Raw genomic sequence first — 15,871 nt, 5'->3', positions numbered from 1 at the left:
CTAATGGCCAAACTTATGGGAGTATTATTACAGGACTACTTTCTACTGAATTTATCTTTTCATATTTCTGCTTACTGCAGCAGATTGGAAGCTCCTCAAGAGTATAAACAGCCTTTGTATCCTCATTCTCTAGCACAATGCCTGTCCTGTTAAGGAACTTCATGTTTGTTACCCTGAAACAGAAGAGTCCAAACAAATTCTAGATAATAAAGGAGACTGATCTTTTTCAATATGGTATACTTGGATAGAATGACAGTTTCTCAGAAATTATTGGACTTCAGGTTATTAATTAATCAATATAATCTAGCTATAGATTATAGTTTCTCTTACCAGTGTTTACTGCTGCTGTAATCCCTTAGTTTTATGAATTAAAATCCAATCCAGTTGTATCATGATAGCATTTTATAATTCATTTGAATGCTTTATCTTCATAGAAAAAGTTGTTTTTGTACATTTATTCCTTCTACATCTTCTTCCAGCAAAGAATATTTTGAAGAATAACTGTCTTCATTTCAACCAAATGAATACTTTACATAAAATGAACTTACATATGTCATATCGCTGTGAAAAAGCCCCATGTCAGCAATGACAGCCCCATTGGTATGGTGCTATAGTTTATGAGATGTTTGTGAAATCATAGATCATTATATTTGATTCTCACAATAACTATGTGAGGTATAGGAAGATAAATCATTATCTACATTTTACAAATGAGGTAACTAAGGTTCAGAAAGAATAAATTAGGGGCATCTGATTTATTCTGTGCTCAGTGTTTGAGCATCTGCCTTTGGCTCAGGTTGTGATCCTGGGGTCCTGGGATCGAGTTCCGCATTGGGCTCCCCATAGGGAGTCTGTTTCTCCCTCTACTAATGTCTCTGTGTATCTCATGAATAAATAAAATCTTCTAAAAAGAAAAGAAAAAAAGAAAGAAATTATTTGCTCCTCATCACAGATGGCCAGTTTGCTTGAGATGACATAAATATATAGGGCTCTAGGCTCCAAGTTGGGTGCCTTTTCCATTATACTCTCCATTGCCTGTGTTGATAGGAATCCTGACCTGCTGTGGAAATGATTGAAAAGGAAGGAAAAAGGAACAGTAAAAATCACACATATATACACACAGAGAAACATACTCAAAACAACAACTCTTACAGAACTCTTACCACAGAATAGAATGTGGTAATAATGAATGTGTCAATTTGTGGTCATCATATTTCTATAATTTGTTGAAATGTGCTTTGTACTTTTGTACTCCTTTCATCTCTCCTCTCCCCAAATCCAAATGGATTGTGTGAAAAATTAAAAGCACTAAAAGAAAATGTATAGCTGGATTTCTTATGATCTTGGAGTGGGAGAATCCTTTCTAAGCATAAACTGGGGGAAGTAATTATGTATATGACAGGAAAAGTACTGATTAGCATACAAAGCATTTATATACCAGTAAAATTCAACAATTAGGGAAAAGTTTTAAGAACATAAAATAACAGCTTATAAGAAAATAAAAGGAAACTGAAATTAAAATGTTTCAACATCAAGATGCCTGGGTGGCTCAGCAGTTGAGCACCTACTCAGGTGTGATCCTGGAGTCCCGGGATCGAGTCCCGCGTCGGGCTCCCCGCATGGAGCCTGCTTCTCCCACTGCCTGTGTCTCTGCCTCTCTCTCTCTCTGTCTCTCTCATGAATAAGTAAATAAAATCTTTTATTTTTAAAGATTTATTTATTTATTTATTTATTTATTTATTTATTTATGATAGACATAGAGAGGCAGAGACACAGGAGGAGGGAGAAGCAGGCTCCATGCCAGGAGCCCGACGCAGGACTCGATCCCGGGGCTCCAGGATCGTGCCCTGGGCCAAAGGCAGACGCTAAACCACTGAGCCACCCAGGGATTCCCAAATCTTTTTTTAAAAAATAATAAATTAATAAAATGTTTCAACTTCAAAAAAAAGTCTCAACCTTATAATTAAAGAAATGCATACTAAAGCAATAATGAAATACGATTTTTAAAAAGATTTTATTTGAGAGAGAGTGAGTGAGAGAAAAAGAGCAGAGAGAGAGGCAGAGGGAAAGGGAGAAGCAGACTCCCCACTGAGCAAGGAGCCCTATATGGGGCTCCATCCAAGAACTCCAGGATCATGACCCGAGCGAAAGGCCGATGCTTTACCAACTAAGCCTCGCAGGCACTCAATGAAATGCCATTTTTCACCAGTTATCCTGTCAAAAGTTTTTAAAATTCAGCCATATCCCATTTTGGTGATAGCGTTTAGAAACATACACCATTGGTAGGAGTTTAAATTGATGCCATGTTTTATGCAGGGTAATTTAGCAATATCAGAATTTTAAATGTATGTGCTTTTTTTTTAATATTTCTTTTTTTTTTTAAGATTTTATTTATTCATGAGGACACACACAGAGAGAGAGAGAGAGGCAGAGACACAGGCAGAGGGACAATCAGGCTCCATGCAGGGAGCCTGATGTGGAACTCGATCCCGGGACTCCAGGATCATGCCCTGGGCCGAAGGCAGTGGCTAAACTGCTGAGCCACCCAGGGATACCCTGTATGTGCTCTTTTTTTTTTTTTCCTAAGATTTACTTATTTATTCAGATTGAGAGAGAGAGAGGCAGAGACACAGGCAGAGGGAGAAGCAGGCTCCATGCAGAGAGCCCGACGTGGGACTCGATCCTGGGTCTCCAGGATCACACCCCAGGCTGCAGGTGGCGCTAAACCGCTGAGCCACCGGGGCTGCCCTGTATGTGCTCTTTGATCTAGTAGATTGACATCTAGAAATTCAAACCATAAATACATGCACATGTGCACAAAGATATGTATAGTAAGATACTTTTTGAAACTGGGTGGTAATCACAAAAAAAAAAGAAAAAGAAAAGAAAAGAAGAAAAAACTTAGAAGGTCATCAGGGACTGATTAAACCACTAGAGGCCCACACTAAGGAATACTATGTGGTTATTAAAAAGAGGCAAATTATACCTGTGTGTTCGAATATAGACAGAAGTCCAAACTATACCCTTAAGGAAAAGAGGTATGGTGGGATCCCATGTGTGTGCACATATATGCGTGCGTGCATGTGTGTGTGTGTGTGTGTGTGTGTGTATGTAATGTATATGGGTATATTTGGTTGTCTATGTATAAAAATTTCCAGGAGGGGTCACAAATATGGATACAGGAGATGTATACATACAGGAGATGGGGGAAGGTACTTCTGTTTATATTCTTCACCATCTATCCTTCTGGGCTCTAGGAATTTATTATCCATGAGCATTTATTTCTTTATTATTCAAGGGGAAGAAAGTGATTAATTAGGGGGAAAAAAAACCTTCAAGCCCATTTCTACCTCATGTCTCCCTCTGGCTATTTCCCAGTTGCCACCTCTTCACTGTCAAGACTCCATGAGTTAGTCTCCACTTTCTCACATCCCATTCATTATCTCTGCCCACTGCAGTTTCATCTTTGTCCTCATTGCTTCGCTGAAATCACTCTTACTGAAGTCTCAATTATCTCCCATAATATCCAGTGGCTACTATTAATATTTTAACACACTGATCTGCAGTAATGGACAGTCCAGGCTTCCTGAGAGCTCTCTTCCCTGGGCTTTTAGGATACTCCAGTCTTCTGGTTTTCCTTCAGTCTTCAGTCTCTTTTGTCAGTTTTGTAGGTTTAGATGTTAACATTCCTGGGTTTTCTTAATCTGAATGTTGTCTTGCAGTAGTTACAATTTAATCTTAATCTGAATGTTGTCTTGCAGTAGTTACAGTTGTCTTAGTCTAGTCAGGCTGCTACAGCAGAATACCATAGACTAGGTAGCTTATAGTAAACAGAAATTTATTTCTCACAGTTCCAGAGGCTGGGAAGTTCAAGATCAAATCTTGGGCAGATTCAGTATCTGGTCAGGACCTGCTTTCTCATTCAAAAGTCCCAACTTTTCACTGTGTCCTCACCTGGGGAAATGGGCAATGGATCTCTCCTGGGTCTATTTTTAAGGGTACAAATCTCATTCATGAGGGCTCTCCCCTCATTATGTATTCACTTCCCATAGGTCACATCTCCAAATACTGTCACCTTAGAGTTTAGCATTTCAACATAAATTTGGAGGCAGGGGGTGGGGCTGGATACAAACATTCAGTCTACAGTAAACATCTACTCATAGAAGCCTGGAATTTATCTTGTACAAAACCTGATTTCATTTCCACCCTTACCTCAACAAGTGTTGCCTTTCATTTCCCATCTCTGAAAAAGACATCATCATCTTTCTGCCCAATGGCTCATTGTTGGCTGTACTCTCTCCAATTCCTCCAACATTCTGTCATTAACACCTATTTACCTTCTAATCATTTCTCAAATCCATTCACTTCCTTCTTCTCCTGGTAATCTGTAGTTCATGATCTTGACCAATTACTGCCATAATCTGTGAATTTAGTCTCTAAGTGTTCCATTTCTTCTCTCCCCTCTCTGTGTGCCCTTCTTTTCTCCACATCTTAGCCAAAGTACTCTTACTAAGGCACACGTCTGATCATGTCATTCTGTCTCCACCTGAAACCTTTCCATGTCTATCCACTGGTCTTTGATCAAATTGAAACACCCACATTATGGCAAGTCCCATCATGGTATCTCATAAAGCTTACTATTCCTCACCCCTCTTCTCTCAGCCCTACACTCACTTGAACTGCACTAGAGCCACAGCGCTGAATTCTCTTCAGTTCCTCAAACACCCCAGAATTGTACACTTTCACCACAGGCCTTCTCACAGGCTAGACATTCCCTCTAGACCTGAACCACCATGTCTGCCTGGAGCTAAGGTGAGGTCACAAGTTCACATTTTTTCCTCCAAGAAAGTTTCTTTGAAACCTAAATGCTCACAGAGCCTCTTTTACATCCTTTTTCGTAGGCCTTATCTCATTGTATTATAATGGTAACCAGATTATAAACAGTGTATGACTACAAGGACCATGTCTTTCTTCTTCACCACTGTATTCCTTGCATCTACCTCTAGTACACTGCCTGACATATAACGTGCACCAAGTAATTGAATGGATAGGTAAGTTCATACATATATATTCAACCAAAGGAGAAAGTAATGGGAAAGCAAATAGTCATGAGTTTAAGAATGAGTAAGAAGTAGATGTCATTGAATACTACCAGTTTTTCCACATTTATTCTCCTTTCACCCATACTTAATTTATGGCACTAATGAGACCAAAAGTCTAACCTAATTTGGAGAAAGAGAAAAGTTATTCATCTTTCCAATCACTCTTTAACTAGTAAGTATGTTAGTTGAGTTGTTTGTGAGTGTAGGTTTGGTTGCTTTTGTTTGTTTCACGTTTTCTTTAAATGCCAATTAGTTAGTATACAGTGTAATATTAGTTTCAGGAGCAGAATTTAGTGAATCATCACTTACATACAACAACCAGTGCTCATCCTAACAAGTGCTCTCCTTAATACCCATCTCTCCTTAATAGCCCATCCCCCACCCACCTCTCCTCTAGTGACCCTCAGTTCTCTGTGGTTAAGAGTCTGTTTTATGGTTTGCCTCCCTCTCTTTTTTCCCCCATGTTCATTTGTTTCATTTCTTAAATTCCATATATGAGTAAAATCATATGGTACTTGTCTTTCTCTGACTTTTTCACTTAGCATAATAGTCTGGCTCTGTCCACGTTGTTGCAAATGGCAAGATTTTTTTTTATGCTGAGTAATATTCCATTGTGCATATATACCACAACTTTTTCATCCATTTATCAATTGATGGACTTTGGGGCTCTTTCCATAATTTGGCTATTGTTGATAATGCTGCTATAAGTAGGGGTGCATGTATCCCTTCAAGTCAGTACTTTTGTATCCTTTGAGTAAATACTTAGCAGTGCTATTGTTGGATCATAGGGTAGTTCTATTTTTAACTTTTTGGGGCACCTCCATGCTGTTGTCCAGATTAGCTGCACCAGTTTGCATTCCCAACAGTGTAAAAAGGTTCCCTTTTCTCCACATTGTTTCATGGGGCTTTAAAAATTCAATATAGTTGTGTTTACATTTAATTTAATAGGCACTAGTATATCTTATTCCATTTGCAATTTAAGGACAAAAAAAAGTAATAGGTATATTACAATACAGTACAGTTTCTGTAAAGAGATTGTTCCTATTGTCTGTCATAATGGACGTTAGTTGAGTTTTCTTGCCCTCCTAAATATGTTTTAATATTTATAATCTTGTCTTCCTTTGGTGTCTTTCCTTCATTGCATGTATACATGTATATGTACCAAAATAGGTTAAATGTCATTTTTGTCTATGATGATAAATTTCCTTACCATGAGTTTGTTCATTGTAAGCGACAACTCAGGCTGACAAATAACCTCTTTTACCATTAGCAGTTGGGCTCATTAGACCATCCTGTCTGGAGGCTGAAAGCAGAGAGAGGGAAGATCAGCAATATATGTCATGTTTCCATAAATAGCTTTCTGTGTGAGTGGTTGTGTGGTATATTTTTTTAAAGCTAACATAAAAATCAGTGAGTAATTCAAGCAGTAGGGACTGGCTTTAACTGTAGCAGATAAACCAGTACAGCTAGTGCTGTCAGGATCCTCAGGACATTCTTTTGAGTCCACAAGTAGAATTCTGGTGAATGAGTTCTAATTTCTGTTGTTGTGGTTGTTGTTGTTGTTGTTGTTGTTGTTCTTGTTTAACTCAAGAAAGGAAACCTTTCAAATTATAGTAGAGGGAAAGACCTGTTTTTTCAAAAGATCTACTAGGTTGAAAAGCAATAAAATGTAGGGAGCAGGTAAAGCCACAGTTTTCCCAAAGTGAGGTCACAGAAGCAATTTTTAAGAACTTACTAGACCTTAGGCATGTTTATTGGTAGAGTATTAATTAGGATAGTGAATTTTGTTACTTACTACCTGGAAAATTCTCAAAACAGGGTAGAGTGCCTTAGAAATACATACTGGTAAATACAAGCATATATTGCCGCACCCACCTTATGGCTGAGCTGTTTCTTCAAGAATTCAGTGAAGCAGTCTGGAATCATAACTGCCAAGCCCAGCAGAAATTCACCTGCACTGAAGTGCAGGATTTTGTGTGGCAATAAGCATTTTTAATTAAAAGTTTCCCGGATGATTTGGAACTGATTCTGTAAACACGTGGCAGATTGAGCTAGCACATCCAAGCACCACTGGCACTTTGGGGGAAATATGGCTTTTTTAAAAATTGAATGTAAGCTGAGAAAAATCCAGCTGTGTTTTACTTAACATCATACTAATCAGAGTTCTTTGACTCCTTTTTTTTTTTCTTTTATCAGTGTATCCAGTAGTATGTGTATTGGCTCCCCATCCCCCAACCCTTCACTTTTGTCTTTTAAGACTGATTTCAGATAGGGATATGGGTTAAAGTAATGGAATACTTATTCACTGTAGTGAGTAACAGAAGGCTTCTCTTGCCTTGTAGTTTATCTCTTAAATAGGTCAGAAGCAGCAGGTAATCTTCATCAGCGAAGCAATTAGATTTTTAACCCTTACCTATCATGTTGCTAGAGGCCTTGGAGTTTACATAGCAATCAAGGTTGTTTGCTGATGTTAAAACAAAAATGTAAAGGATATGGTGCTCCTTAATTGGAAGCAAAATTGCTTCTGGAAAGCAGTTTCCCAATTAAACCAAGAAATAATTATATTGGAGCCCTGATTTATTCTCACATTGCATTTGGGATAATGGGGGTTGGGGGAAGAGGTGCAGGAGTTGGGAAGAGAACCCTGGCTAGGAGTCAAGGGATTCACAAAGTCCACTTTCAAGGCTTGGTTCCCTGATGAGGGCCATTGTGAGACTGGAGTGAGAAAAATGGCTTTAAATTCAAATTATTCTCTCAGTATATCCACATTCTACTTTACATTAGAGAACTAAACTGTAGTGCCATACAGAGCTATTAACTCTCTAGTTAGCAGATCTAAGAAAAATCAATTCACATGAAGGTACAGGAGAAGATAAACATGAATTAGAGGGGACTTGAGTTACTAATACTATTTCATAGAAATATTTGCCCTGATAATACCTCCCCCCCAACTTTAAGCCATTCCCAGACTGCTTGATCTTCCTGTTTACTGTAATCCTGCTTCTCTGGGAATTACTTCTGTCTTCCCAGAGACTTTCTTCCCAATACAGGAAGGGCTTGCTTATTTATTCAGTAGTGATGTTGAACATACTAGTGACTTTGGTGTTAAGTTCATGGGTGTGAGGGTGTAAGTGTGTACTCACACGTACATAAATGTTGAACAATAGGAGACTCCGAACTATGTATTAATAATTGAAATTTCAATAACTAGGAGGGGTTTTAAATTCTAATTCCAGATGTCTTGGTTGTAATATCTGTTGATGGCTGTATTGGGAAGTCAGACATGAATATCAAAATGAAATTTGTTTGAAATGAATATCAAAATGAAATTTGTTCAAAATGAAATTACACTGGAAAAAGAATTTTATCCAACTTTCTCTTTAAAAAACATCATGTAGTCCGGATAAGTTAATAGAAAATAATACCTAGGAACGCTAAACTAGGGCAAACACTGTGAAGGAAATGATGTGAGAGAAAGACTGTTCTTGCAAGTGGGATATAGCAAATACTTCCTAGTGGAGGGCAGGGAATCACAGAGGGGCAAGCTAAAGCTCAGGTTTGTCCCTGAGTTAAAGATTCTCCTCCACCCACAAAGTTGCCCCTGGTTTTTTCCTACATCCTTTGACTTTGAGGAACTGTTCATGGAAATGAGTGGAGACCTCACCATTCCTTCCTTTCTGTCTTAAAATGGTCACTTTCACAGAACAAGCTCCTGAGTCCTTCAAACCACAGCTTCTCCCTGCTGCCTCCCAGCCCTACTCTCCTTATAGGTAGAGCACCATGGCAACAGGCCCAGCCCAGAGCCAAGAACCTTGTTTGTGTTACCTGAGGGGCTGGATGCAGCCTGAGGGAGAGAAGAAGGAATATTACCTATCCTGCAGCCTCTATTTGTGTTTCTGTTCCACTTCCGGTGGAGCCGTGAAATGACACCTGGAAAACGTTTATCTGAAGATGTTACCGGTCACTGGAGGCAGCAGGGAATCTCTCTTCTGTTGGTTCTTGTCTTCTAAGCAGGGAGCTGTGCTCTGAGATAGTACAGAAAGGGACTTGCTACACCGTGACATGTGGCACCGCTATGATTTGGGGTTGCACTGCCAGGTGGCTGTACGATTGCTTCATGTAGGTAGGCATTTATTTTTGTTTAAAATAAAATCCATTTGTTTTGGAATGTCTTCCTTGCAAATGTTCAAAATACAAGTAAGCCTTTTGTCATCCCTCCTTCTATTTCAAATATGCCTTAATCTTTCCTGTTGGGAGGCTCATTCCCAGAGTACAAGAGGTTTTCCCTTCCAAACAACTCCTTCTGGGAAATTTGGGCTGGAATTACTGTTTTATATGTGTTTTATAAACATTACAGTATCCTGTTAACTGGCTCCCTATGAACATACTGCGAAAGAATATATGGAAATTATATATTAAAGTAAAAATTTTCTGGCCTTTAGTTGTTTAGAGTTGATGTGCTGTGTTTGCAGTATATAACATGTCATTGTCTTACCCAGTAGAACAAAAGAAAATAAATGTTAGCTTGTTATGTTTCTATGTACAAAATATTAAGTGGCTTTTGTCCCTTTTGTACATGTTCTATGTTATCCATGGGAAATATAAATATTGGCTTTTTTGACCGTAGAAAGGCTGCTGGATATCAGAACACATGTTTTTCAGTGTAAACATTAAATGGTAGTTGTTTTTTTATGTGTGTGAACAGAAGAATAGACTCAAATTCTTACTATACAGAGTCTGATGAAACAATGTTAGGATGGAAAGAAGATGGAAAGAGAAGCCTTTAGTGCTAGTGTATCTCGTTGCTTTATAATTTAACTGAGAGCCATTCTGACATTAATGTTAACGTAGTCGTTTCAAGGAAATAAATGAAGCTCCTTATTTAATGTGTTTTACAAAAACAAATGTCTTTACCCAGGGCATTTCTTTTTATCTCTATTACTGGGTACTTCTACTTGAAACATGTGTATTTAACTCTGGGTGTTTTAGTCAATAAATTCTATAATTATGGAGTAAAACTACTTGACTATCCAGTTCTGGATCCAAGAATATTTTACTTTATATTGACTTCATTAATTTTTCCAAAGGATAGGCAGCAAGGGACCAGCGCCTGTCATGACCGGAGTCATTCCCAACATTCTTTTTTTAAACAACTAAGAAATAGAATCAGTCAGTGTGCCTGAATGGTGTTGACAAAGATTTGTTCTTCTAGATGAGAGCTTGAACATTTGAGGGTGGGAGGTTTCTTCAAGGCATTTTATTCTTTATTCATGTTTATACAGTAGAGCATGGATATGACCAAATGCTTGCCAGAAGAGAATTCCACATTGAGATGGAAATCAGATCTTTTGAAAGGCAGAGTCTTGTGCTGAAAAGTTTGGCTTTGACTCTGTGTGTGACTGTGTTTTTTTTTTTTTTGTGTGTGTGTGTGTGTGTGTGTGACTGTGTTTATTCTGCCAAAGCAGAAAGAAACAGAATGAGGGTTCAGGAACTACTATTTTGTCAAGGATAGAAGAGGTTCACGCTATAACAGGCACACAAAAAAAGAAAGAAACAAAATATGTCTTTTGATAATACCTTTGCATGAAAATAGAATATATAAACTACCTTGAAGAGTATGTATTTCCTCATCTTCAAGACAGGAATGAGGATAAAAACAATGTCTGTAGTGGAGCTTTTTGAATTCCCTTGAGACTGGTAAAATTCTAATATGTTTTTGTGTTGTGCTGAAAAAAAAAGTATGTATATGTGTATACACATACAAATATGTGGTTTATATGTGCCAAGTGAATATGAATATGGTTATATTATTATTATTATTATTGATTAACTATGAATTTGTCCCTTATTTACTTTTCTCTTAGGCATTTATACATTTGTTGTTAGCCTCCAGTGCATTAGTCCTTCATTTTCTTGTTGGCCAAGTAGTTACATTGTCTTAAAATATCTTTTCCTACTTTTAGGACTCGCGGTCTGCCTAAACTAAAAGAGTCACGTTCCCATGAGTCATTGCTGAGCCCTTGTAGTGCAGTGGAATGTCTGGATCTTGGCAGAGGAGAGCCTGTGTCAGTGAAGCCACTCCATAGCAGCATCCTTGGACAAGACTTCTGCTTTGAGGTAAAAAGCATGGAAAGAAGGAAGAATGATTAGACAATGTCAGATTTTCTGTCCAGTAATTTTATGATTTCATTACGATGGCATTGATGATTTGATCATCTTAAGTGGCTTTTTGTTGCTGAAAATTGCCTACTTATAGGTAAAAAGTTGGAAATCTATTAATCTAAATATATTGCTCGTTAACATTATTAATGATGGCTTCTCACTCCTTTTGGCCTAATCTGCTTTCAAAATAAATGAATTCTTCTTATATCCTCAGCAGAGGTTTACAAGCTTAACGATAACTTACCAAGTTAGTATTTTAATTTTTTAGTTTTTTTTTTTAAGATTTTATTTATTTATTCATGAGACACAGAGAGAGAGGCAGAGACATAGGCAGAGGGAGAAGCAGGCTCCATGCGGGGAGCCCAATGTGGAACTTGATCCCAGGACTCCAGGATCAGGCCCTGGGCTGAAGGCGGCGCTAAACCGCTGATCCACCCAGGCTGCCCAATTTTTTAGTTTTGATAAAGGTATCACTCACTGTATTTTCTCCTAAAAACCTAAGCCCTCAATTTTAATGATCTTTGAGGAGACTCACCGAAACCATAATTTTTCTAACTACAACCTGAGCAGTTCAAGATCTGAGACCATGTCTTATTTATTTTTGTAATTCCCTGCACACAGCCCAGTCCTTGGCACATTGCAGGTACCTAATTACTTGAATGAATGAAATTGCTCTTCACCAGCAAATTATGACTATCACTCTTTATAAGGTAATTTCTCCCTCTCAAACTAAATGAATACAATTCACAATTGGCAGTTGGCCATTTGCAATTTAAAGTTACATAAATACATATAAAATTGCTAGGGTTAGGATTTAGTTAATTAACATGAACTTACTAAGTGGTAAATATGAATCCCATGGTATATGTGTAGAAGTTGAAAGGTGTTTGATTTCTGTTCTTATGTATTCTTATGGACTAACCCTGTCCAACAGAAATATGTTAGCCAAATATATAATATAAAATTTTATTAGACCCAAATATCATTTTGACATTAACTAATATAAAATTATCAACAAGTTTTTTTATATCCCTTTTTTAAAGGTAAGTCTTCAAAAGCTGATGTGTATTTTATATTTACAATATATCTCGTTTTGGACTAGCCACATTTCAGGTGCTCACTAGCCAAATGTGGCTAGTAGCTACCATATTGAATAGTACACATAATCTGATCTGATTCACTAGATTATATAACCTTAGATTGAGTTAATATGTGAGCACACTTCAGCTATTGGAACAGGTCATTTATTGGTGTTCTTTTTTTGCAAAAGTTATTTGAATTTGTGGAACTCAATTCAAAAGGCTTTATACCGGGCCCAGTGTTAGGTGCTAGGTATATAAACAGCATAGTTCATTTTTAAAGGAGAGTGATAATAGTGGTCAGTGACCGGAAATTAACAAGCTGTTTGCCTAGTGGAGGAGAAATGGGTTCCAAAGATAGTAATTCAGTAATTCTTTTCACTTTCATAGAGTACCCTTTCTGTAATGTTATTGTGAAGGCAGTCCCAAGAAATTTGACAAGCTGTTTTAGAGGCTCTCAGTTATTTTTTTATTAACTCACTGAATTGAGCATATTCGTTTGCAAGTATTTTAAGATGTGGCCTGGAAGGTTTTTAATTTTGATCTTTCCACAGTGAAGGCTAGTTTTAGATTCCTGACCTGAATTCTCAATGGCTTCTGTTCTCAAACCTGGAAATGAGTATGGATATTCCCTACAAAAGAGAACAAAAGCAGATATAGAATATAGATATCACAGAACTACCAAATGTCATTTTGGTTTTGTGTGTTATGATTTGGGTTCATGGCATATTCCTTTTTTTTTTTTTTTTTTTTTTTTAAGATTTTATTATTAGAGAATGAGCATGAGCGGGGACAACTGCAGAGGGAGAGGGAGAAGCAGGCTCCCCATGGAGCAGGGAGCCCAATGTGGGGCTCGATCCCAGGACTCTGGGATCATGACCTGAGCTAAAAGCAGTCACTTAATCGACTGAGCCACTCAGGTGTCCTCATAGCATATTCTTAACTCTTAAATGATAGAATTACAAAGATAGAGCCCCCAAGCCCTATTCCTTTTCCTTATCTCTAATCTTTATGTTGAAGGTTACGTACTTAAGTGGAAGTAAATGCTTCAGCTGTAACTCTGCTTCAGAGAGAGATAAGTGGATGGAGAACCTTCGTAGGACAGTTCAACCAAATAAGGTAATAGTGGTTTTGAATATCTAAAAAATGTAGAACTCTGTGAGCAGTAAGTTAATAGAGGGTAAATGCAGCAATCATACCTTAATTTTTATAGTGCTTTTAAAACACATTTACATGTTAACGCCATTTTATACTCAAAATAATCTTGTTGCACATATTCCTGTGATTTTACCTCTGTGGGTAAAAAGACTCAAAAGTTACATGACATGCCCTGGTCAGAAGCTGGTGCCCAACGGAAATGGGACCAGAACACTAGTTTCTTAACTACTTATCTCTTCTTTTATTTGTAGAAACTAAGCTAGTTGCCACTAGGCTGGCTATATTAGAACTTACATTACAGGATGATATTTTTGTAACCCAAATATATTGAGTGTATGAAGCTAGATTCTGATATCTTCTTGTTTAGAGCTTGCTATTACACTGAACAAAGAGATAGCAATCTCCTTCATTATTTAATGATACCCTTAATAAAGTGCCTGAGTAGCATCACCTACTTTAAAAGGAAAATACTGTTTTTCTGGGATTTCAATTTTCCAACTCGACTTTGTTGCTTTTTTATAGGACAATTGCAGACGAGCTGAAAACGTTCTTCGTTTATGGATCATTGAAGCCAAGGACCTTGCCCCCAAAAAGAAATATTTCTGTGAACTGTGCCTTGATGATACCCTCTTTGCTCGTACAACCAGCAAGACCAAAGCAGATAATATTTTCTGGGGTGAACATTTTGAATTTTACAGCCTTCCACCTCTTCATAGCATCACAGTTCACATTTATAAAGATGTGGAAAAAAAGAAAAAAAAAGACAAGAATAATTATGTAGGGCTAGTCAACATTCCCACTGCCAGTGTGACTGGGCGCCAATTTGTAGAAAAGTGGTATCCAGTGAGTACCCCTACACCCAACAAAGGAAAGACCGGAGGACCTTCTATTCGGATTAAATCACGTTTCCAAACTATCACCATTCTGCCTATGGAGCAATACAAAGAATTTGCAGAATTTGTCACCAGCAACTATACCATGCTGTGTTCTGTCCTTGAACCAGTAATTAGTGTGAGAAATAAAGAGGAGTTGGCCTGTGCCCTAGTGCACATTCTTCAAAGTACTGGCAGAGCCAAGGTAAGTGGAAAAGGAGGGTTGCATTGTTCTGAATCTCTTCCCTACCTTTTGTGAAGAAGCAAACTTCCTGTGTTTCATGTAGAGATCCAAATTGGATAAGTATACTTTCTATGCTTTTTTGGTCAAAAAAAAAAAAATTTAGGAAGGAAGCCTATTAGTAGTTCTCAGATCCAGAAAAGGTGAGGATTATAAAACAAAGAAATAACATGGAGAAACCAACAGATATTTATTTGAAGTCTGTTCACCTGAAACATAGATACCAGGACTAGCTCTTTATCATCGGACAGAATAAATGGTAGGATTGGGTTGCTAATCCCACAGTGTGTTCAAGATTATTATTATTTTTTTAAGATTTTATTTATTTATTCATGAGAGACACAGAGAGGCAGAGATGGGAGAAGCACTCTCCATGCAAGGATCCCAATGCAGACCTGGATCCTAGGACTCTGGGAGCATGACCTGATCATCCCCAAGGCAGATGCTTAGCCACTGAGCCATCCAGGTGTTCCTGTTCAAGATTATTTTTAGTTCCAGAATGTGCTGTATGATGATTATACTCCTTCCTATATTTTAAGTTAATCTGATGACTCTAGTCCCTAGTCACAGAAGGAGATATTCCAGAAGCATGGTGGGCATTGGCAAGAGTCTTATGGAATTAAAATACCAGGGATCCCTGGGTGGCGCAGCGGTTTGGCGCCTGCCTTTGGCCCAGGGCGCGATCCTGGAGACCCGGGATCGAATCCCACATCGGGCTCCCAGTGCATGGAGCCTGCTTCTCCCTCTGCCTGTGTCTCTCTGCCTCTCTCTCTCTCTGTGACTATCATGAATAAATAAATAAAATCTTTAAAAAAAAAAAAAAAAAAAAAAAAAAAAGGAATTAAAATACCAAGTGATATTAATTAGTAGCTGTTTCATGATATTTTTATCTCATTTTATCCTGGATAGAAGTAAAAATTCAGGAAGATGGAAAAAGAAATATGCTTAATTATATGAAGAAAACCAACTCATAGTCTTTGATCATCCTAAACTATGATAATTACTATCTCTATGAGGTGTATTGACTAGGCTGAGTCTTCATTATATTGTATGCAAATGAATCATGGTAAAACCATATTTTAGATCAAGAGGAATTCACAAGTGGAATAATTTATTTAGAACCAAATTAAGTGCTTTTAAGATTTCTTGATACAAATCAGAATATATCAGTATATTTAATATGTAGTCCTTTACCTAACTGCCATCCTGATAATCATTTTTGTAGTTGAATATTTTGATAATTATTTTGAGTTTTCT

General features: G+C 37.6%; 1 protein-coding gene across 10 annotated transcripts in view; it reads left to right on the top strand.

Annotated features, from left to right (window-relative positions):
* The window catches only part of RASAL2 (RAS protein activator like 2), a 347,984-nt gene that overhangs the window by 295,536 nt on the left and 36,577 nt on the right, over window positions 1–15,871 (top strand). For all 10 annotated transcript variants that reach the window (XM_038542405.1, XM_038542404.1, XM_038542403.1 and 7 more), the window contains 3 exons: window positions 11,066–11,219; window positions 13,364–13,462; window positions 14,024–14,578. In XM_038542405.1, coding sequence (XP_038398333.1) covers window positions 11,066–11,219; window positions 13,364–13,462; window positions 14,024–14,578 — 808 coding nt within the window. The remainder of the gene's footprint in view (window positions 1–11,065; window positions 11,220–13,363; window positions 13,463–14,023; window positions 14,579–15,871) is intronic.

Source organism: Canis lupus, chromosome 7 (assembly GCF_011100685.1).
Source record: "Canis lupus familiaris isolate Mischka breed German Shepherd chromosome 7, alternate assembly UU_Cfam_GSD_1.0, whole genome shotgun sequence".
NCBI lineage: Eukaryota > Metazoa > Chordata > Mammalia > Carnivora > Canidae > Canis > Canis lupus.
The sequence above is the reverse complement of the archived record's forward strand: the minus strand, read 5'-3'. Positions and strand labels throughout refer to the sequence as shown.